Below are 23,472 nucleotides of genomic sequence, written 5' to 3'. Positions count from 1 at the left end.
CCACGTGACGCGTTTCATCCAATGACGTCGCGACATTCTAGTCCGAGGCAAAACAAAGTCAAATATCATGTTATAAGCAAGATACAGAGTTCATAATTCTTTGCTTTGTAAACAAAGCTCGAATATTGTCATTTATTACATATGTGTTGTATTGGTGTAAGTTTCAATCAAATGTATCTCTCTTTTGTTAACAGTATTTATGAAGATATTGAATTAGTTTAAATTGTTTTTTACAATTCATTTTGTCTATGAAATGGTAATTCTCTACATTACATTTTTGTAAACAACTATAAGACTCGAGCTTTGTTTACATAACAACCAATTCTTACGCGCATTGATGAAGTTTTCCGGTCAATTTTTTCTTTGATACGTCGATCAATAGAAAAATTATTATCTTCATTTCTTAATTCCATGTACAGATTCAACTGACGTCGCAAACGTCAAACTATGACGTCATTGATGATGCACGATGTAAGCATGAATACACAGTATAAAATTACTAGATAAAACATGTTAAAGTTCAGTTTATATGCATTTCTTCCTCAAATATTTAATAAAATGATGATTTTGTAAATAATCACAAATAATTCTTTATCATTATTAATTAAATTCTGCTATTTCAATAAAAAGGAAGCAAATAATTACCCTAAAATAGAGTGGTCAGTTTTATTTTCTGTTACTAAAATTTTCAAAATTTGTAAAATACACATTGGCCACACTTGAGTACCTCTACGAAATTTGGAAAATACTGCAGTAAAATCTACAATTTTCAGCTATTTTTAACGATCATAGTATGTTTGATGATGCGCATGTGCTAAACGGTGGGGCCGAAGTGAAAAAATTTCATATGCATAGAAGCAGAATAGTGTGCCCTACATTATAAGTAATTACAATTTGTATTGTTTCAAACTTGAGTTTTGTGAAAATTTTAAGGCACATTTTGATGCTTCGTGGCTCTAGCTCAAATTTGTTCTAAGTCGGTACGTTAACAACATGGTCCCAAATTTAACGCACTTTGAATTTTTTTTTTCAAAGTGCGTTGCCACAAAGCATCCCTGGGCCAAAAGGATTCAAGTTTATTTGAATAAAGGGTCGCGCCCTACTTAACGTAGATATTCAAATAGGCCCAAATAGGCCCTGTGGCACAGAAATGGTTAAAGCTGAGTACCTAAATAAATCTCTTAATTGCAAGGGCATACACTTACCTGATCCTGACAAACTTTTACATGTAAATTTCAAATATGCTATGTAACTAAAAAACTTCTACGATCCTTGTAAAAACTTACAAATTAATAATTTTTAATGAAATCAACACTGTGACCTTCAAAATTATTCAACATAAGCATTATAAATTACGGTTTCTACTAACAAATAATCTTATCTTATAAAGTTCGCACCGTTTTTCAAAATCTACGATATAACATCAAGTTATTTTATTATTCAGTTGTCAATTTTGACATGATTATGCCCTTGCAATATTGAATTTTTTAAATGACCTCAAAACCACAAATACATTTGCTTATACCATGCGACTGCCATATCACGTGACCACTATGAACATAAAACATTGTACTGTTATATATATACTTTAGAAAAATGTTGCATTTGAGTAAATGTTGTTGATTTTAAAAAGGACATGCCAGTTAAACTAAAGTATACGTGATTTCATCACAAAAAATTGCCGATATTTTTATTGGCCGCGCCTTAACTGTACTCCGAAAATTGTGTATGCATACAAGTTACTAGTACTTTTCATCTGTTCAAAGTTTACCATGCATCTCTTGTAATGAACATCAACTGGTAGAATTTTCATCCTACCACATATACATAATAAACCAAAACTATATATAACATAGGCGTCGGAAGCAAAATGAAAGTTTGGGGGGGGGGGAGGGGGTTGGCAGGCAGAGAGGGGCGGTTATTCTCATCCGAAATCTTGACATTACATTTTTTTAAAAAAAATCTTGAAAAGAGGGGGGGGGGGTTACCATGTTTATCGCTGTTCCCCCAGTACCAACGGCTATGTATACTATACGTGCATACAACGACATGTAAAATAACATCTAGTTTATGTCAATTAAACAAGTCGTCAAAAATGAAAATCCAGCTACACAGCCAAAATATTCTATATCTAATTATATCCATACAAGGTATTTTTTTTATTATGAAAAAACTTTGTAACGTCAGGTGTCTGCCAAAATGTGCCGGTCTGCAATGAAATCGTCAGTGCAGAAATGTTCCCCTTCTCTTGAAATGAAAATAATTGAACTAAAAAAAACGAAAAAAACCCCCCAGAAAAAAAACCCAAAACAATGAAATATCCCTCTTTGTACAAACATTAGAACTAAAAATTATAACAATTGGTACACATGTCTATAACTCAGGCACGTAAAATCGTTTTAAAAACGGGGAGGGATAGGCTCATCCTTTACCTATAGCTCCAAAATCACTGTTAATTTCCTCATTTTCTCTTGATTCTCCATACTCCATACGCGCCGTAAAAGTGGGGGATGGACATGAAAATTAAATTTTTTATGTCCATATATATATTTTATATATGCTGTTAAAAAATTACCTTGTATATATTAAATTTTTTTCATCAGATGATCAAATAATCTAGAGTTTAAGGGAAACGAAATTAAACAGATAAAACATTTACGAGAACCGAGCTAATCATATAAGCTTAAAATAACAATAAGGTCTTGATTATATTAAATTTAAAAATTTACCTTGCATCTATTAGTTTTTTAATTGCTGCTTTTTTTTAAAAAAAAATCTATCTACATGTGTATAAAAGTTGTTTTGAACAATTGAAAGAGATAAATAAAATATTGAGGTATAAGGTTTGTGCATGTGCCAAATAAAGGAGACAATTTTTAACAGCATTTTAAAATTCTTTGACATATAATCTGTCGTCAAATGGGTAGAATTAAAATTGAAAGGAATAATTTACCTTTAAAAGACTAATTCTCATCCTAGTTAAGTTAATTAGGTTCATTGTAGTTTTATTGCGGTTCATTGTGGTTAAAAGACGCGCCCGCTGGGAGAAAAAGCTAGTGGCCAGGGGTAAGGCCAGGGGGCTGCCCCACCCCCTACCCCCACCCCGGCCTTGATCCTTGGTGCCTGTAACACAGTCTAGCTTAAATTGTTTCGGGCATTTCAGAGCTTACAATGAAGAAAATTTGACAAGATTAATTTTCGATGGAAAAAAAATACAAAAAATCTTAATTTCTTTCTCCATGACAAATTTTTTTAAGCCATTTAAATTGGGGTTCCATGCAACTTGCGTAAGATGTGACATTGTCTACGAAGGAAATGAAGGAAAGTAAAAAAAACCCACCAACTTTGATTATATTAAATTTTTGAGTGAATAAAAAAAAATAAAAAAAATAAAAAAAATGAAAAATTCAATTCTGAAATTTCAAGGTCGGGTTCGGAATACAATGACTTGTCGTCTGGAGGATGAAGATGGACTACCTTTTTACACAAAGAATGACTGTCTGGTACTTTATATCGTGTATAATTCATATGATTACTATATGGATTATTTTATGTTTCAACATTCTGCAGTCACTGTGTTATTTTCAAAAAAGCGTGTGTTGTCATACTCTTTCTTCTCGAGCACAGGCCTCTAGGCGCATAGGCCCCTCTAAATTGTATCCCCCATTAGTCCAAAATACTTGACATTTTCTGGCTTTTTTTAACGATTTCGATATTTTGCATGCCAGGCACTTGTATCAACCCGAGACACAAATGTCCTCTGACATTGTTGACTCGAGCATAATAATGTTACAGGGTGCAAATATGTGAAAAAGAATGTTTTATTATATTTATTACATAGGGCAACATAGCTTTTTAAAAACACCATTTTTGCCTGATTTGCCACTAAAAATATATTTCATTATAAAAAAGAAATTTGAGACTAAATTGTCTTCATCAATTTTACAGAGAACGTGAACAAACACAGGGAGTGCTATCACACTTAATTTTCTTAAATTGTTTTATCAATACCTGAAATATATCGCAATTAAAATTGGGTTGATTTCATATAGCTAGTGGCATACGACCAATTCAGTTCAATTCAATTTAAGAACCATTTCTCGCCAAAAAAATTGTACCTGGCGAGAATTAGTTAAACACCAGTACTAGTATTACATCACAAATCTGAACACAGTTACGATTACATTTTGATGACAAAGGCGATGTTACAAGATGATTCACTGCGTGTATCAGTGACTAGAGAAACACCATGTATCGTCACCCTTGCCTAGCGAAAATATCACAATACAGTTTTCATGGTTATAGTATGAATATGTAACAAATTTATATACCTGGTAAGCAACAACTTTTTAACCCCCACCCCCCCCCCCCCCTCACTGGCAGCTGATTTCTTTTTTATTTGCAGTGCTTAATTGACCTTTAATAGCATTCTGAACTGTGTCCAAAATTGATTTAACTGGTGTTCTATAACTCCAAAGGTTTCAAATGCGCCAAAGTATAGATGCAATCAAGCGTAACTGTTTACATATTCTTGCCACTGGCCTACGTCGGTAAAAAACTTGTTGTGTACCTGGTGTATGTCTTTATTTAAAGGGTATATATATCAACTTAACCAGACATTTATTAAATGGCTTTTTGATATAAGTTCAGAGGCCTGTGCATTAAGGAGAGAGAGAGAGTCATCCACTTATTAGATACCATTAATGACATTTTTAACTCGTGTATTGAATACCATATTTAATAGTCAATATGTTGATTTGAAAATATAATTTCTTTGGTTTAAATTTTTATTAACGAAAGCTCACAAAAATACATTTAAAACATCATCATGTAAATATACTCACTATTTAATATCATTTTTCAGAAACATCTGATTAGTTCAGCAAAAAACCCCCCAGAAAAAACAACAAGGACCTAAATATATTAGATGTGGATTTTCTGAAGTTTGAATAGTTATCTGAGAAAACAAGGCTGTTAGAATATCACACACGACTATTCTAATTCTTAAGATTTAAAGGTAAGTAATGATAATTAGCTAAGACAGTTGGAATTCTACTTGGGTTAATATACTTGTACCACTCCTCTTTATAAGGAATGGGCCTCAGTCCCTTTGTGGCCTCGCTCCATTGCTGGTGAAGAATTGAGTGCTACATGTCCATTAACCTTTGTCATTAATACATGTAACAGAATTTTTGAATAACCACATGTAACATATAAATATATAGACCATTACATTTTTCATGTTAAAAAACCCCCCACAGATTGTTGACATGTTATAGATAAACTGTCATCTTGTATACATCTAATAATAAACAGAGTTTGTTTACATGCAGTATGAATACTGAGTCATTTAATACACATGGTAACAATGACATAAACACAGTCTATTTGTCTACATATACTATACAAGAATATTGACAGTCTACATGTAATGTGACAGGACAATTTGTTTATATATAAAATAACATATCATATAAACGCTCATAGTTTGCCAACATACAATAATTAAATACATGGAAACCTACATGTAATATAAATACAGTCAAACAATGTGTTTACATCCAACAGACACAGTCAGGTTGTTAACACGTGATACATGTTTTATATGAGATATGAAGCTAATGATCATTGCAGAACATTGACATGGCCCTCTTGTTACATGTATATCTGTAATTTATCTGCAATACTGACCGTATGCACATTATAAACACACAGTAATCCTATCTATTATACACCGTATATATTCAGATGTAAACAGTTTCTTTACATGCATGTTTTTACACACACAGTATGTAATGAATACTTGGTTCATTTGTTTACATCTAATTTATACAGTTCATTGATTTACATGTAATATTGGATTTTCTTCACTCTACCTGTGCCCCTCTCAGCCACAAAGAGGTTGTCTCTGGTGTCCACACATAAACCCAATGGAGTCAGTAAATGACAGTTGTCAATGTAGCGGAGGAACTGTCCGTCCTGATCCAGGATGTGGATACGGTGGTTGTCACGGTCGGCTGTCAGGATCCGACCCTGGCTGTCTGTTGTGATGCCGAGTGGATAGAATGATTCCTTGGTAGTAGAGGGAAGACCAGTGTAGGTAAACCGGAGTTTCCCGGCCTGATTGACCACCACTACTGCACGGGTTCTAGGGTCTGACACACAGATATCTAGGTTCCTGTTCTCACTGATGTATTTATAACTACCAGATGAATAGAGAGGTTGTCCTTTGTCATCGTACTGAATACTTTGTTTCTCTGTGGAGCCAGAGTAACGCACAACTTTTGTTTGTTTATTATCATCACTGTTCATGACAACCAGGAGGTCACCAGAGGAGGTACTACAGACACCGTGAGGTTTCCACCCCTGTAGTCTGATCACTGTCTGTATCTGTGTATTCTTCATTATGTTCACAGTTCTATCATTGTAATCAGTATAAACTAGATCCCCACTCCTTGTCACTGCTATGTCCTGTGGACAGTTCCTTGACTTGGTTTTGATGGACTCCACTAGTTCTCCCTGCAGGTTGAAGAGTTTCATCATGTTGTCATCACCACGCGTCCATACTTCTGTATCATTCACACAGGTCACACCGTATATATATAGATATTCATACCCTGTGTCTATAGCTGTGATGACCTGGGGTACATCCATCAATGACCGGTCGGGGGGAGAGGACTGGGCTCCCTGGGGCAGCATGCTGTAGTCTTGTTTCTCTGCTGTAAAAGATAATGCTGACAGAGAACCAAACTGTTCAATCAGCTGATCTATGTGGATTTTCTGTGGCCTAAAGTTTGGTAAGGATACTTTTATTTTAGGAGGCAATCTTCTGAACTCAGCGTTCCTTGATTTGTACTCGGAGACAAGGCAGACATCTTTGGAGTTCAGTAACTTCTTCAGTTCAGCAATAGTCTGTGTGATTTCAGAAATGGTGTGTGTGATTTCATTTTCCTGTTTATTTAGGATGGGCAGGTGTTTGGATTCCATTTCCTCCACGTTAGATTTCAGGTTTGTGATAATGGTGTCTATTTCTCTGTGCCAGACTTCTCCTTGTTTGTCAATTGCTGTTGTCAATTTCCGGGAGTTTTTACTCAGATCAACTTTCTGCACTGGGATGTTGGATGCAATTTCTTTAAATTTAGGATAAAGGGATTTTTCTAATTCTTGCAAATCTTTAAGCAACTTTTCTGATTTGCTTTCAAAAGTTTTTAAAATATCAACTGGTTTATGTCCTAAATGTTCCCCAGAAATACACTGTGCACAAATAGGAACGTCACATTGTTCACAGTGGAGTTCACATTGTTTGGTGGGGTGTTTCCTACACTTGGGATAGTTCAGAGTGGTTAAGTATTGTTTTAGTGACACCACTTTATGGACTTTAGAGGAATCAGAGAAATGTATCTCTACACAGTCTTTGCACAGGTGTATATGACAAACTTCACAGTACATGGGGGCCACAGAGTACTGACACAGGGTGCAGCGTACAACATCCTGGGCACTGGTCCTGGGGTCCATCGTCGGCGGACTTTTTCTTTAAAATTTAGGAGGGCATTTATCTGAACAGAAAAGAATAATATGAAACATGTAAATACATATTATATGGAACATGTAATTACACATAATATGGGACATGTAACCATGCATGTTGAAATTACACAGACAGATTTACAAGTATATTAAAAATGCATTGAAACAATTTTAGGCAGTACATAAATGTCATGTATTTTGAATATTTAATTGTATTATACATGTACATTAAATGTACTAATATTTAACATGTTATTTTATTTGAAGGTCATAGTGGATCATAAAGGTTTTTGTTAACTGTTTTTTTTATCTTTTAATGTTTACATTCAGCAAAAAGACTATGCAAATTTCAAATTAATTTTAAGTCAGTTGAAGAACTTATACTCAATTTAAATTAACTGGTAAACTAACAAACGTCACAATCCAACATGGCGGGATCTGGATGTTTTATCTAAGTTCGGTCCCATAGCTACCAGTTAAAGTTGCAACATTTTCTGCATGTCCACAATCTACATGTAGACAACATATTGTTGTCCTTTGTCAGCACAATATACCAGCAATTTGTTCTCAGCTGTATTGAACTCTGGAATTAAGGTTGTAGAAAATAAGTGTCATAGGAATCATCATGTCAGATGGTCTTTGTCCATTAATCAGTATCATCTTTTCATAATGTATTACAGTAAAAAATATTACCTACTTGTACAAAGGCTGCCAGAATTTATTATTTTAGAACAACTTCCACCATGAAAAACTTCAAAAATCCAACATGGCGGGTCGCAGGTGTTTATTGTTCCTGGTCCACCTACTTGTACAGGATCACGTGATTCAGATTTAAATGTCAGGTACACCCCTGTAATATGACAAGGACAGATAAATCAGATATCTGAGTACTCTAGAATCTAGGTCACATGCACATTGTTAGGAGGTTTAAAAAGAAATAGCATTCTTTATTTGATGAAAATGTATGTAGATACATATACAATATTAAATCTTTTAGCTTAGCTATAGTTTTTTATTAAAATGAATTCATTGACAAGAAAAAGTTGTTGTGTGCGTGTGAGGGATGGGGGGGGGGGTTAAATTGGAATTACCTTGTCTGATATCTAATAATCAGCTTACAGTACCTTAGAAACACCAATTTATGCTGAGGCTACATGTGATAAAGCTGGTGTGGTGTAATGGTGCACATATTCTATTGTCAGAATGAAGAATGGGTTCAATTCCCATCATCAGCTAACAAATATAGAGAAATACCTGCATAGGCATGTGTACCCAAATGATTATTATGAGTTTGGAGGCTAAACTAGCATACCAAAATGTTTTGAAGAGTTATGGATATTAGCTGTATACACTTGTTATGGGGGCAATGGCAATTAATAATTTTGCACCAAAGAAATAAGTATTTTTCCAAAGAATAGAGAGAGCAATGATGGGCTAATCAAGTTTTATTTTTACTTTTTTGGTCTTGAAAGTTTTATAACTCATTAAATTAATATAGAAAACTGCTGTAGCGATATATTTGTAGCATATATATGCAAAACAAAAATGAATTGATGCATTTTTTAAAACAATTCTATGGCAACATTACTCAGGTTAATAAATTACCGGGTACAGTCAAGTAATTCTGTGAAACTTGTTATATTGAGGTGACTCTCTACACCTTGAAATGTTTTCTCAAATTTACTTTATTATAAGATAGATAGCATAAAGTATAAGTCTTGATGTAATGAGGTACCTTAATCCCAGACTGCAAATGAGAAAGGGTGGATTATAAAAATTTTCAAGCAATTATTTACATGTAAATTAACATGTTTCATTTGAAAAAAACAAAAAAAAAATAGTATTATATTGCAATAGAATTGTACAGTTTGGGTTTTCAAACTTTTAAAAAATAATCACTATATGTAAAAAAAACCATGAATTCATTGATTGTATTAAAGATTCAAATGAAGTAGGCTTCTATGGGGTGTTTATTTTCAAATTTAAAAGTTGCAGTAAACAAAAAAGAAAGAGATTTTCAAAGATTTTTATCCCCCCCCCCTCCGAAAAACAAAGTTTGGAGGAGTGGGTGTTAATCGTTAATATGAATCACCTTGTCCGTTTGTCTGTCTGAGCAATCAAGTCCAGTCCATATCTTTCTTTAGAAGAACATTGGAAGTTCTCACTTCACACGATTGCAAAGATTGGTTATGACCTGGTGTGTCATGATTTTGACTCAAGGTTATTAGGGTAAGTTCAAGGTCACTTGAAGGAAAAATGCAAAATCTGTGTCCAGTGTATATTATAAATCTGTCTTATGCAGAATCATTGAAAGTTCTCATTTTACCCAAAGATTGCTTATGACCTGAGGGTGTTTCATGATTTTGACCCAAGGTTAAGTTCAAGGTCATAAATTGCATAGAAATCTTACAAAGTTTACCAGCATTGTAGTCCATTGAAGGAGGAATTTAAACATTTTCCCCAATATATTTGAATGTTGTACTTTCAATCCTTTCTTGGGGCCCCAATATTAACCTGGAGTCTGTGGTTTTAATCACACAAATTGTAATAATCGCAGTTCTTATGTGTTTCTAGATTCAACTTTGACCCCTCATGGGATCCCAGTTTTGGCCTGAGAGTCATTGTTTAGAGTATGTACAACCAATACTATCTGAAGATGCTTGCGTAATATTGAGTCATCTCTTAAATTGTAACATTGTATTTCTAGAGAAGATTTATAAACATTATCCATTTCAAAGTTGAACTTTGAACCCCTCTTTAGAATCTCCATTATCTGAGGATACTTGACAATGTGTAGTAATTCTACAATTAGCATGTTTGTTCTTCAGAAGTTTTAAATCATTTTTATATATATTTTTATATTAAAGTTCAAAATGTTGAGACCCTCTTGGAGCCCCAGTATTGACCTGTTTTAGTGTTGGTGTATTAATACATGTATTGGTGTTTCTTGTAGTAGGGTTCCAGAGAAAATGATTTTTAAGACACACACTTTTTTTCAAATTATATGCCTGTTGCAATACCAAGTTTACACCTTAGAATCAATTTGGCAGTACAGAGTTATTTCCCTTTTCATGAAATGGAAAATGAAAAAAATCATATGTACAAAATTGTTTTATTTGAAGAAAAAATATATCACAACACTTCAGAAAAAATTGCAGCATTTAGAAATAAATATCCAAAAACGTGAAAATAGAACAATGCATATAAAAAGTTTACAAAAATCTCTATGATGATTATGCAAATGTTTTGAACAGATCTATGTTTTAACAAATACACTACACAAAATACATGGATATGCGTGGAAAGTATATATACAAAAGTTGCATTTAGAAATACCCCACTGGGGCATTTTGCATAGTGCATTTGAATATAAACCTACAATATGTATATATTTGAGTCAAGTTACTTAGATCGTCATGCTAAATTGAGAAATTGTCCTCCATCTATCAAATCCTACTTCAAATCAATTCATTAAAAGTATGCACCTGGTATCTTGTTCAACTGATATGCATATCAGTATCTATAAATATCAATTTCTTGATAAGATTGAAGAATCTAATAAACATTAGAGGCCACTTTAACATATGCAGAAAATGTTACGTTTTAAAGGAAAAGAGTCAGGTTAAAATCTTAATAATTGTTTTTTAGTCTTTGATACATTCTTGTTTTAAATGATTGTCGTTAACTTCTTGGAAATGGGCACAATTTATTCTGTCTCCAGACCTAAATATTGTTGCAAATGTCTATTGCTGTTTGGCGATGAACCAGATTTCATTGTGTCTGTTGAGGAATCGGAATGGACTGTCATAACCAGCAGTGTAGGAGAACTCAGTGTGGTATTTACTGGTGTCCCCGATCGCCTGACCGAGCTTAATGGCCTCTTTAATCCACTCCTTAATGTCCGTAACATATCCACCAAATGACCAAAAAATATTTGCAGGCATATGAAGAATTTCAAGATGTAAATTCTTAAGGTAGATAAGTTTGCAGTTTTATCTTTCAATAAAAAAATCATACCAACAATATTTAAGAGCGTGTGCATGTTTGTGTGTGTGTGAGAGAGAGAGAGAGAGAGAGAGAGAGAGAGAGAGAGAGAGAGAGAGAGAGAGAGAGAGAGTCCAATCACTGATGGGCCAGTGATAGCTCACAGCATCTAGTAAACTTTTGAGTATATTTTGCTTGAGTTAGATTTGGGGAAAATGTTTTTTTTATAAGAAAGTACATTTTTTTACCAACAATATTTATGAGCGTGTGTGTGTGTGTGTGTGTGTGTGTGTGTGTGTGAGAGAGAGAGAGAGAGAGAGAGAGAGAGAGAGAGAGAGAGAGAGCTATCACTGATGGGCCAGTGATAGCTTACAGCATCTTATAATTTTTTGAGTATATTTTGCACGTAATTAGATTTGAGAAAAATGTTTTTATTTATAAGTAAGTACAATTTTTTTTTTTAGATTTGAAACAAACAAAATCTTAGGTGTTGAATCAAAAAAGTGTTATACAGTTGTTGCAGACCAAGCATTATTATACCTCAAATTTTTGAAAATGTCCGATTGATTCTGAATTATTTCAATGAAATTCTCTATGGTGCTTTACGAAGTACATGTACTTGTCCATTTTGAGATATTAGCAATCAAAGATTTAGACTTCTGCTCCTTAAAACTCTGAATGACGTAATGCTTGAGAAATCATTTAAATTAACATTCAGGACACCCTGCGATGAACATTTCATTGAGAAAATACTCAATTATAAAAGTTTGAAAATTAAAATTTTTCCCGAAACTTGGTGATCAATGAAGTCCAGACCCCTGACTAATAAAAATGGTCTATCCACTTTCAATAATTCATTATTTATTCTTATTTCTAGAGGAGTAAAAACTACAAAACACCTGATTCAAGATTCAGTCTTGGAGCTATGTTGTTATTTTAATTTTCATACTTTTAATTTCCATACATATTAATTTTCATATCGATGCAGAGTTATTGCAAACCAGAAAAATTAGGTGTAAGTGAATCATGTGATGCACATGTCGAAAGAAAGCTGAGTTGTAACTAAATTAAAGATCTATCATAAGTTTTTCAATGCAAGTTTTTAATCTTTATAATATTATTTAGTAATTTAAAATTTCATATATTTTAGCTTTTAAATCTTAATATTTTTCTGTACGTATTTATTTACAAAGCTTCTCTTTTTAAGGAGATCAATTAAGTTTTAAATTTGGCCCAACTATCTTGTCCACATAAAACCTAGTTTAATTCTACTCACTGTCAGTGTTGGTTCCACTGATGTATCTGAACAGTCTCATGAAGTTGGTACTGGAGGCCTTACTGTAGTCCACTCCTGCTGTGTTAGTGGACATCCAGCTTGATGCACTGTACTGACGTAGCTCATATTCCTGACAGTCAAAACACAAGCTGTTATCATGGTTTAATACCTTGAGAGTCTTCAATATAGTATTCTGGGGTCAGTTTCTAAATGCACCTATTTTGAAAATCATTAACATCCAATGCAGTACATGTATATGACTGTAAAGGACTTTGTTAAATTTACCTAAAAAATTAATCATATTTAAATTTGGCAGCATTCAGATTATTATCTTATGTAATTTTCTATCATACATACACACCATATAAACAGGTCCCGCACAATCTCCTGATTTAGTTATATAGCTTCAAACAGCTATATAACTTAATAAAGCTGTTCAGAATAGCTTTATGTACATGTATACGCAGTTTTTCACAAAAATGTTAATCATCAGAAGTATACAAAAAATTGCAAGTTAATTACAAATTAATTAAAAAAAACACCCCTAATTAAATTTAGATATAACACTGTTACTTTTGAACACTTTTAAGCAAAAAAATATATTTTTATTGTCTGGGTAACTGTCCACCACCTTGTGTGCACTGAGGTGTGGATGAGTATAATTTGTTTACATTGTGCTGAATAATTACCAATCAATTGATATTTCATTCAAGAAGTAACTGTAATGTCATCAATCAGTTGCCCCAAAACTTTTAAAACTTTAAGGTGAAATAACACATCGTCATAAAAATGGCTGACCTCCGATCGAAACGATATTTTGTTTTATTAAAAGGATTTTATCGACGGCAACTCATAACTTACTTCGTAGCTGGTGGATATAGTGTCGGGCTTTCCGATTTTACCGATTGGGGCTTTTGTTGTTATTCATTTTTTATCCCCGGTTTGCAACATTTTCGCTTATTTGACAAATGTATAGTTTATTTATCATTATATCTTTCATAATCAAATAATTTACGGTTAATTTGAATGACTTTTTCAGGTGTCTTATTGCACCTTGCAGGTGTCATAACAGTATTTCACTGAAGGTTCACGTCAAAACATGGCTGAGGCAAAATAATTCCCGAATTTTCGTTTGAATTCGGGGCGTTTCCGCACGCGACAGGAGCTGATTTTTTTTATGAGATAAAAATCAATGTGTAAGAGGTCAAACTATCCCAGTTTTGTAATGATGCGAGGTCATTTGAATTTTTGATGCGTGTTGTTTCCGGAGGAGGTGAAAAGGCTCGGGCTTGATTTTCAAGCACATGTGTAACTTCGAGGTAAACAAAGTCTCACGCCTTGCTGGATGCACGTGTGTATTTTGCTAGAAAATTGTAAATGAAGCGTTGTATAAAGAGATATCAAAAGGATTTTCCCAGAAGTTCGTTTTGAATTTATAAACTGTATGTAAAGTTTTGCAATTATGGTAGAATATATAGTAAAATTTAATACTGTAGTGACACTTGCAGTGCAAAGTCTCTGAAAGAGACACTAATTCATGAGTAATCTGTTCATGCATTGTTAATAGAGCAGTTCAAAGGTGAAATCTATTACTGAACTAAAGTGTAATTTTGTTAACATGCTGAAAAAATATACATTTAAGAGAAATGTATGACAAAATAGCTAAATCAAGCTATTCTAAATAGCTTTATTAAGCAATATAGCTTTTTCAAGCTACATAGCTAAATCAGGACATTGTGCTGGACATGTTTACGTCCCTGGATCATTTCCACCAAGCAGTAAATTTTTTTTTGCCCCTCCTTTACAAAGCATGAACCCTATATACTTCATTAATACTTACATTCATTGCATTTAATTGCTGGAAGTTAATATATCACAGTTCAAAATATCAATATTGAGATATAGACAATATAGTGTCCTATTCATTCATTTGTCGATGCAGGTTTCCTGAATTTATGACAAATCAGTGGTTACAGACATTTATTGTTCCTGGTACACCTACCGGTAGGAGGACTCTAAAATGTAGGTCCCAAGAGGTTTAGACCCTTAAAAGATAAGACGTTTATATTTTAGTTACTGGATAATACCCCGCGCAAGCGCGGGAATTAACTCTTTACACATTGTGTTCATATAATGCTTTATATGTTGAACCATATTGTTGTTCATGTTTGTATATACTTTGTCCGATTTCTTTAAAATTGAAATAAAAAAACCTGCATTGTTGGATATTAAGAAGAGCGGGCATGGATGAAAAATCTAAACTGAAAGGGATAATAAATACATGTACGTGGCGGTAATCCTGTTTCTTGCAGCTGACTGAAAAAAAAATAAACTCGTTAGATGTATTTATTTCAAATCAGTGAATGGGTATTAAGTGTATTTCTCTATTTTGGGTTCTTTTGGTCAATTTTCAATATAATTTGTTTTACTCTCCAAAATAAAAATTTCAGATAAAAAAAAATCTGGAAGAGGGGGGGGGGGGGTGGTCCCAATAAACTTATTGACGTAGAATACAATGATCTGTTAATTAAAGTTTACAAATAAATGTCGATTTACAACCAACCTGTAGTGGTATTAAAGATATGAAATTAAAACACGGTAGGTTATGCATTATTAATGATTTGCATGCATTTTTCAAACCAAAGTTGTCAGATTCTAAGTATCTGGCCAATGGTTAATCGCCCCGGCTACTCTTTCCGCCATGATGTCAATTAGTCAACCCGGTTTGGGCAAGTCCAATCCAAGGTAGCTGCCCGCTATGCATGATGAACGTGTCCTACACTTTCGTTGATTAGTCAATCCGCGTTCTTGGATACCCAGTTCTGGAAAGTTCTCAAGCGAATGTGTATCAAAACTAAAATCGCCTACTAAAGAAACGAATTGACTCATTTTATTTATTCAACATTTGTCCAATTTTAACTTATATGTTTTCTCCAAATAGGCTCACAGTTAATATATTCACTCTTTACGCAATCGTTCAATATAATTTCATTCCAAGTATTTATTTTGATGCAAACTATCCCTGACTTGGATCTGCCTAAGCGTGTCCACCACCATGATCTCATTTTTGCTTTTTCGGGCATGTTTATCAAAAAAGAAAGTAGAAATTTGATAATTTCACAATAATAACTAATCAGTAAAATTCAATTATACCTTACAGACTTCATCTAACATGTATTCAAATACCAAATGTGTAAGCAAGTATTCATGTAGTTTATTTGCCAAATGCCTTAATTTATAAGTATAGAATTTTTTTCTTAATAAATTTTCTACAAATACACTATAAAAATTAGAAAGAATTCTATAACCTGCATCTTATAATTATTTAATTACTTTAATATCGAATTATTCTATGATTCTAATTTCTAAATATATTTACTTATGCATGCTTATGTTGAGAAAAATTTTGTATCATAAAAACTCTTCACTAATTTATCTTTGGTGTTTGTTTTAGAGAGCGTACAATGAACGAGGAAATGTGTTTTCGATTCGATATCATCAAACAAGTCCTTCTTTGCCCTTCCTGCCGCCGGAACATGTCGAGGAAACTACCTCGACAGAAAAGCGAACAATGATCAACTATAGATTCGGCCTTAATGGAGTATGGGTGGTGTTCGTGGATCTTCAATATTTAATCCAACCTTCTCCATTAGGATTTGGTCTGTGTTCATTCAACGACTTTGGTTTGTTGGTTTGAACATATTTTATTGCATAAACATATACAAATGGTTCGAACACAAGTTCTAACAAGGTTCTTACCAAGTATTACAATTTACAACTGTATAGTAGTTAAGAATGGAAAGTACATAGAAATGGATATTACTTATTAAACAAACGTACATGTATTTAAAAACAGCTCTTTTTGAATTTGGTCTAGGCAGTAAGACTAAAATTACGAGGATCTACCGATAAATCTTTGAACTGCTAAGAAATGCGTTGGTTTGAATTGACATTTAGGGATTCATCTCCCCACAAAAGTAAATGACAATTATAATAATGTTAATTTGATTTAAATTAAAAAGGTTTGAAAACAGTTCAGTTCGTGCATCGATATATTTCTAGCAACGACCTTGAAGGTTGGCATAACCGAATCAACAGCAGGGTTAGCCCCGCATGGGAAACGTTCCTTTCTATTTACTCCTGTAGGGTAACTGTACAGCGAGGCAAAGAACATCCAATTGATAGCCAGAGATTCTGTCGATCCGAAAGGAAAATGGAAAGAATCCACCAGAAAAAGATAAAACAAGATGAATGGAAAGTTTAAAGGGGCATGGTCACGATTTTGGTCAAATTTTATTTTTGTTTTTATTATTTGCAATGCTTTAGGAATGCATTTCTAATGCTCAAATGAAATTTGGGTGCCAGTCGTTAGTTAAGCAAGACACAGGGCTCATGGTTTGTCTATCTCATCATTTAAAGCAAAAAATAAACAGTTCCTAACGATTAACACATTTATTTTAGGTCTAAAACTGGAATTTTCACTTCAACATTCGAAATGTAAACAAACGCGTTGTTTACATAGCGAAGAGTTGTAAGCTCTGCAACTCACTTATAACTCATAAAATGACACTCAAATTTTGATTGCCTATTAAAAATGCCTTACTAAAGCATTGTAAACATTAAAATTGAAAAAATAATTTTTGAACAAAATCGTGACCATGCCCCTTTAAGGCTTGGGAGGATTACAATATTAAACCAGGTGATTGTATAACAATAGCCAGGTAGTTGGATTACAATTACAAGGTGATTGGATTACAATAACCAGGTGAATGGATTACAATAACCAGGTGATTGGATTACAATAACCAGGTGATTGGATTACAATAACCAGGTGAATGGATTACAATAACCAGGTGATTGGATTACAATAACCAGGTGATTGGATTACCAGGTGATTGGATTACAATTACCAGGCGATTGGATTACAATAACCAGGTGATTGGATTACAATAACCAGGTGAATGGATTACAATAACCAGGTGATTGGATTACAATAACCAGGTGATTGGATTACAATAACCAGGTAGTTGGATTACAATAACTAGACGACTGGATTACAATAACCTGGTAATTGGATTACAATAACCAGGTGATTGGATTACAATAACCAGGTGATTGGATTACAATTACAAGGTGATTGGATTACAATAACCAGGTGAATGGATTACAATAACCAGGTGATTGGATTACAATAACCAGGTGATTGGATTACAATAACCAGGTGATTGGATTACAATAACCAGGTAGTTGGATTACAATAACTAGACGACTGGATTACAATAACCTGGTAATTGGATTACAATAACCAGGTGATTGTAAAACAATAGCCAGGTAGTTGGATTACAATAACCAGGTGATTGGATTACAATAACCAGGTGAATGGATTACAATAACCAGGTGATTGGATTACAATAACCAGGTGATTGGATTACAATAACCAGGTGATTGGATTACAATAGCCAGGTGAATGGATTACAATAACCAGGTAGTTGGATTACAATAACTAGACGACTGGATTACAATAACCTGGTAATTGGATTACAATAACCAGGTGATTGGATTACAATAACCAGGTGATTGGATTACAATAATCAGGTGATTGGATTACAATTACCAGGCGATTGGATTAAAATAACCAGACGACCGGTTTTCCCGCCCCGTTTATCGATTGATCGAAACCTACAGCGACCTAAGAAAACTCACGGACTGCACGAAATAATCATGATGTCAGACTCAAATTACTAATGGATACGATTTGGCTGTTTCTTTTAGCTAACGTACTGGTCTACATTAACAGTTAATTTAACTTACTTTTTACAATCAAAAAATATTTTGTTAAAAGAAAGATTTAATATAAATAGTAAAAAGCTTTCTTCGGTGATTCAGTCGGGTTATGATGGTAAAGCGGTAACTGCAGAAAAAAATAACATAACCCTGTATTGGGGGTTTTGTATTTTTTCTGGAAAGTCGCCATTTTCATATCCCGCATGAATCACAGAAAAAAAACTCCGTTTTATTGTTTAACAAATAAACTCAATGTGTATTTATTTTGCATGCCAAAGAATATTTATTAAATATCTATAAACAAATTGAAAATCTTTAAATTATTACCTCTACATTCCCAAATACAAGTTTAAATTTAAGCTTAACTGGCAAAAAATTATATAATTTTGGGAGATATCCTTGAACTTATAGCTCAAACCACTATCTCCCAGTGGAGAATGGGAGATGGCAAAATATTCCTTTAAACCATATAGTATGTAAACTCTGTAATTCAGGTCAAATTGCTGACGAATTCCATGTATTCTTTAATGTTAAGAGTTGTTAACGTTAAGACATATGTACACGTTAATATCTTGATGACAAATTCTGTTCAGCACCACAAATACTATGAAGTGTTGTGAACATATGTCTCGTACTAAAGTTACAAATCTGGAAAAAAATTATGTTATTTGATTATCAAAATAATCTAATATATTAGTCCTATTTTCATTGTATATATTGTAACTATATTTATTCTCATTAACTATTTATTGACTACCAATCTATACATTTATAAAATGTACCTCTGACTTGTGAACTGTATATACTGATTGACCTCATGTACCATTTCATGGTTTGAATGAAATGATTTGAATAAAATGATTACAGAAATAATGTTTCACTTGTGCTTGGTAGAAGGTTCCTTTTGGGATATGATTCTTAAAATATTATATAACTCAGTTGCTAATACGATAATTGAAAACAATAATATTCAAGTGTTGTATTATTCCAACAATTTAGAAAAAAAGACAAGAAATAATTATTTTTTTATCCAAATATTCCAAATATTGATAATGTAATGCTTACCTTCATGCAACATTTTTTTCGTTTCTTGTCAACTAGGTTCTTTGTGCGGGTTGTATGAGTTGATCAGGGTATTAAAAGCATGATTGAGCACGGACAGATAACCATGGTGGATGATAGTGTGTGCACCCAGGTTTTCAGCAAAATGTTCTCGTTATATAGGTAGCGTATAATAGTGTTTGCTCATGGAGAAATGTGTAATTATGTCCAGTGATGAGCCTACTATTTAACTGGTACATGTAGGCATAAAACTGGTCAGATGAAGACACAAGAAAAATAAATCACAATCAATGGTATTTAAAAAAACCCTGGAAAACCAATGACATTTCAATGGAGTTACAATGGAACAAAACAAGTTATTTTATCTAAGGGTTCAAAAGATTTAAATTATATGTGTTCGGGTATGTGTTAACATGTTTGTTCAAGGAGGGCCGGGGGGGGGGGGGGGGGGGGGTGTTGGATCTATCCAAGTCTGAGGGTTATATATCACAACTCTTCTTGGCAGGTATCGAGGACCTTACTTTAGCTCTGCAGTTTGAAATATTGAAAAAAAAAATCCAACAAAATGACAACATGAATACTCTCCGTTTACAGCAAAATGATAATATATACCAGTGGGGCTGACGCACACCAACCTGTAACAAACCAAAGTTAAGAAAGCAAACACTTTCACATTGATGAGAGGTCCAAGGGCCTTAACAGTCACCTGAGTATGATTCAACCACGTAAGGCATCTGCAGAATGGCAACATATAAGAATTAGATATTTACAACTACGGAGTATTTAATTTTGTACCCTATTTCTTTAGAAATCCGATTGCAATTCACAACTGTATAAAAAAAATACGGGACTGAAATCTACACAATCCAGTTCTGACCAGTTTATTGATCGGTCAAAGCATTCAGCAACCTAGAATTTCACTGACTTCATGAAATTACGTCAGACTCAAATTCCCATACATTCCCATACATAAAAGAACGACATTTTTTTCTCTATCCAACCTACTGTTATACATGTACCTAACATTAGTTTAGTTACTTTTACTTACTCTTTACGGTTAATTCATTAATTAGTTAAAAGAGAGTTGTAAGTGTAAACAATAAAACATTTTCTCTAATATTTGATGGGGGCTATGAAGGTAGCGATCGTCATACGTTTTTTTTGCAATACCACTATACCATCATACCCGCATGAACCACTAAACAAGTTTTTAATTGCAGGCATGTAGCACCGGGGCAGCCCCCCCCCCCCCCCACTTTTTTGAATTTTTATAATATTGAATTATAAGCGGAGTTGCCCCCCCCCCCACCCCCAACTTTTTTGGGGAGCATATAAGAAATGGAAGAGAAAATTAGGAAATCAAGAGTGAAATTGAAGTTAAAACGAATACTACCCCCCCCCCCCTTCCGGATAAAAGATGATGTATTATAAACTGAGAGAGTAACACGTTCGTTTTGATGGAAAAGCAAGATTCATATAAAAGTAACGAAGGGTCGAGAAAATAAATCATTTGGTATTCTGGTTTTCCAAATAAATGTTTAGTACTGGAGAATTATGACCAGCGAGAATTGCATAAATTGCATAAATTATGAACTGACCAGCAGGCATGTTAAAGTTATCGCATATCCTCTGATAAGATATACAGAAGAAAAATTCCATGTTCATCCCCTGACCATTTATGTAGACTATTATTACTTTTAGATGTAAAGAAACAGTACAAGGATTTAAGACATCTCACATAAGTTATTTATTAAGTAAAAAATATCAGACCATCCCACCCCACCCCACCCCCACCAAAAAAAAAACCAACCCCAAAACCAAAACAAGCTAGCTACAAACCCACGTATCCTGACCCGGAATCATTAATTTCACTAATCTAGAAGATCGAACCCTCTTTGTTCATTATAACCATGCATTTAGTGTCACCGCTAAATATATTATGTATAGAGGGGCTAAAAAACGATTTATTATAAATTAAGTACCATGGCTTGCTTTTGCAAAAACAATGTACCTGAGAGATCCACCGCTTTCTAATTTTATTGTTCTTTAAGCGGGTGGGAAACGGGAAAAAATCGACTCCTTCCATTGCAGGATACTTTTCCAGGTTCCGCTTTTTACGTCCGTCTGACGTACAACCTGGGACAACACACCAGTACTTGGAAATATTTGGTTTAGCCATTACACAAATTGTCCACAATTATGACAACATGCCTAACAAATCAGTATCGTCACGTGACCGCGGTGCGTAAAACCAATACGGTAAAACAGAGCATCCCGGAAATCGGCTATTAAAGATTTAATGCATGTACATTCAAATTTTTCCAACAGCGCCCCGCTCTATACATGTAACATCATAATTCCTGACTATAGGGACATAAACTTCACAATTTCTGTATTTTCAATTTTTTCAATTTAGTTTTTTCACTCAAACCATGAAAAAGTACATGAAGTCAATCGTTATACACAGTTCAAAAGTCAAAGGTACATTTATAAATGAATAGATAAGTAGTAAATAAATAGTAAATATGTATACATATACAATGAATATAGGATGAAGTAGAATTATGTAGTAACAGGACATATTATCATATCAGACTGTATATTTTGATAATGACTACAGTATTATATATTAGACTGTAAACTTGTAGTGAAGAAGAATTCTATAAATTGCATCAATTTTCGGAGTTTATACCCAAAATGTATGGCCCCTAGGGATGGTGTCAAAAATATCCCTATTCCTGTTTCCTACTAGCTGCCCTGCTTTAAATGCTAGACATCAAATGTGGTCAATATAACTCTAGTAATTTCAGAGAAGAAGCTGAAAATGTTCAAATTCACGACGCACAACAATGGACGAAAGCAGATAGCAACGTTTCACCTGAGTGACCCAGGTAAACTAAAATGGCATGCATAATTTGATTAAGCTATTGAGGATTACAAATAGAACATATACGCTCACAGACATCATCCACAGGTATAAATTTAATTTTGCATAAAGTTGTGTATGCATACAAGTTACTTTTCATCTGTTCAAAAGTTCACCATGCATCTCTTGTTATGAACATCAACTGGAAGAATTTTCATCCTACCACGTCGCCTATAGATACATTAAACCAAAATTATATAACATAGACGTCGGAAGCAATTTGAAAGGGGGGATACTTAGGAAATAAAAAAAATTGACACGCTAAAAAAGTTCTTCTCAAATATACTATTTGGACAATAAAATGGAAACTTGTATATGGAAACTTCCCAGGTAGTAGTTTATAGATTGTACGGTTGAGGGGGGGGGGGGGCTGTAAAATTGACGTAAGATTATATACGGGGGAAGTCTTTTTAAAAATCTTTAAAAAATCTCCATTCTTTATTAGGAACTCGATGATTAAAGAGTGTTAATTGTTTTTTAAAAATGCTAAATTGTAGGGATATATTCATATTTTATTTATCAAAACTGTTTGAATCAGAGTGATATCGTTGCTCGTTTTAAAAATATTTAGATGACTTGGGCCATTGCGTTATGGTATCTTGGAACATGTATAAACCAAACTAGTGGCTACATATATCTGGATTATAGAGCAAGAGTGCAATAGATATATGCAAAACTTGAAAGTGATGCAAGCGCGGATCTAGAGGTTTGTGTGGTGGGGTGCGTTTCGCGGGATGGGTGGGTCCGGTACCAGTAAATTCAAAATTTTCCCATATGATAAAATTCTTATCGAAAATTTATATGTCTCAGACTCCCCCCCCCCCCCCCCCCCCCCCCCAGTCTTAAGAATTTCATGTAGGTTTGTCTGTTAAAAAAAAAAAAGACGTCACGCTATATTAAAAAAATATTCGTA

General features: G+C 33.7%; 1 protein-coding gene and 1 long non-coding RNA gene across 6 annotated transcripts; both read right to left on the bottom strand.

Annotated features, from left to right (window-relative positions):
* Nucleotides 1-4,392: 4,392 nt before the first annotated feature.
* On the bottom strand, nt 4,393-8,420 carry LOC117689710 (E3 ubiquitin-protein ligase TRIM71-like). Of its 4 annotated transcripts, none has more exons than XM_066069450.1 (3): nt 8,225-8,420; nt 7,939-8,110; nt 4,393-7,556 (listed from the first exon to the last, which is right to left on the bottom strand). In XM_066069450.1, the coding sequence occupies exon 3, from the start codon at nt 7,513-7,515 to the stop codon at nt 5,845-5,847; it is 1,671 nt and encodes a 556-aa protein (XP_065925522.1). In that variant the 5' UTR covers nt 7,516-7,556; nt 7,939-8,110; nt 8,225-8,420; the 3' UTR covers nt 4,393-5,844. The 4 variants fall into 4 exon arrangements, with proteins under 4 accessions (XP_065925522.1, XP_065925523.1, XP_065925521.1 ...); XM_066069451.1 differs by having other exon boundaries at nt 7,943-8,110; nt 8,225-8,419; XM_066069449.1 differs by having other exon boundaries at nt 7,912-8,110; nt 8,221-8,418.
* A 4,367-nt stretch (nt 8,421-12,787) lies between these two features.
* LOC136270887 (uncharacterized) lies at nt 12,788-14,768 on the bottom strand. Of its 2 annotated transcripts, none has more exons than XR_010708760.1 (2): nt 14,628-14,768; nt 12,788-12,917 (listed from the first exon to the last, which is right to left on the bottom strand). It is a non-coding gene; the product is annotated as an uncharacterized lncRNA (long non-coding RNA). The 2 variants fall into 2 exon arrangements; XR_010708759.1 differs by lacking the exon at nt 14,628-14,768 and adding an exon at nt 13,649-13,747.
* Between the last annotated feature and the right edge of the window lie 8,704 nt (nt 14,769-23,472).

This window comes from Magallana gigas, chromosome 8, assembly GCF_963853765.1.
Source record: "Magallana gigas chromosome 8, xbMagGiga1.1, whole genome shotgun sequence".
Lineage (NCBI taxonomy): Eukaryota > Metazoa > Mollusca > Bivalvia > Ostreida > Ostreidae > Magallana > Magallana gigas.
This window is presented reverse-complemented; position numbering and strand designations above follow the sequence as displayed.

Excerpts from the sequence above, each read along its gene's own strand:
- LOC117689710 (XM_066069450.1), bottom strand. The coding sequence starts at position 7,515 with ATGGACCCCAGGACCAGTGCCCAGGATGTTGTACGCTGCACCCTGTGT.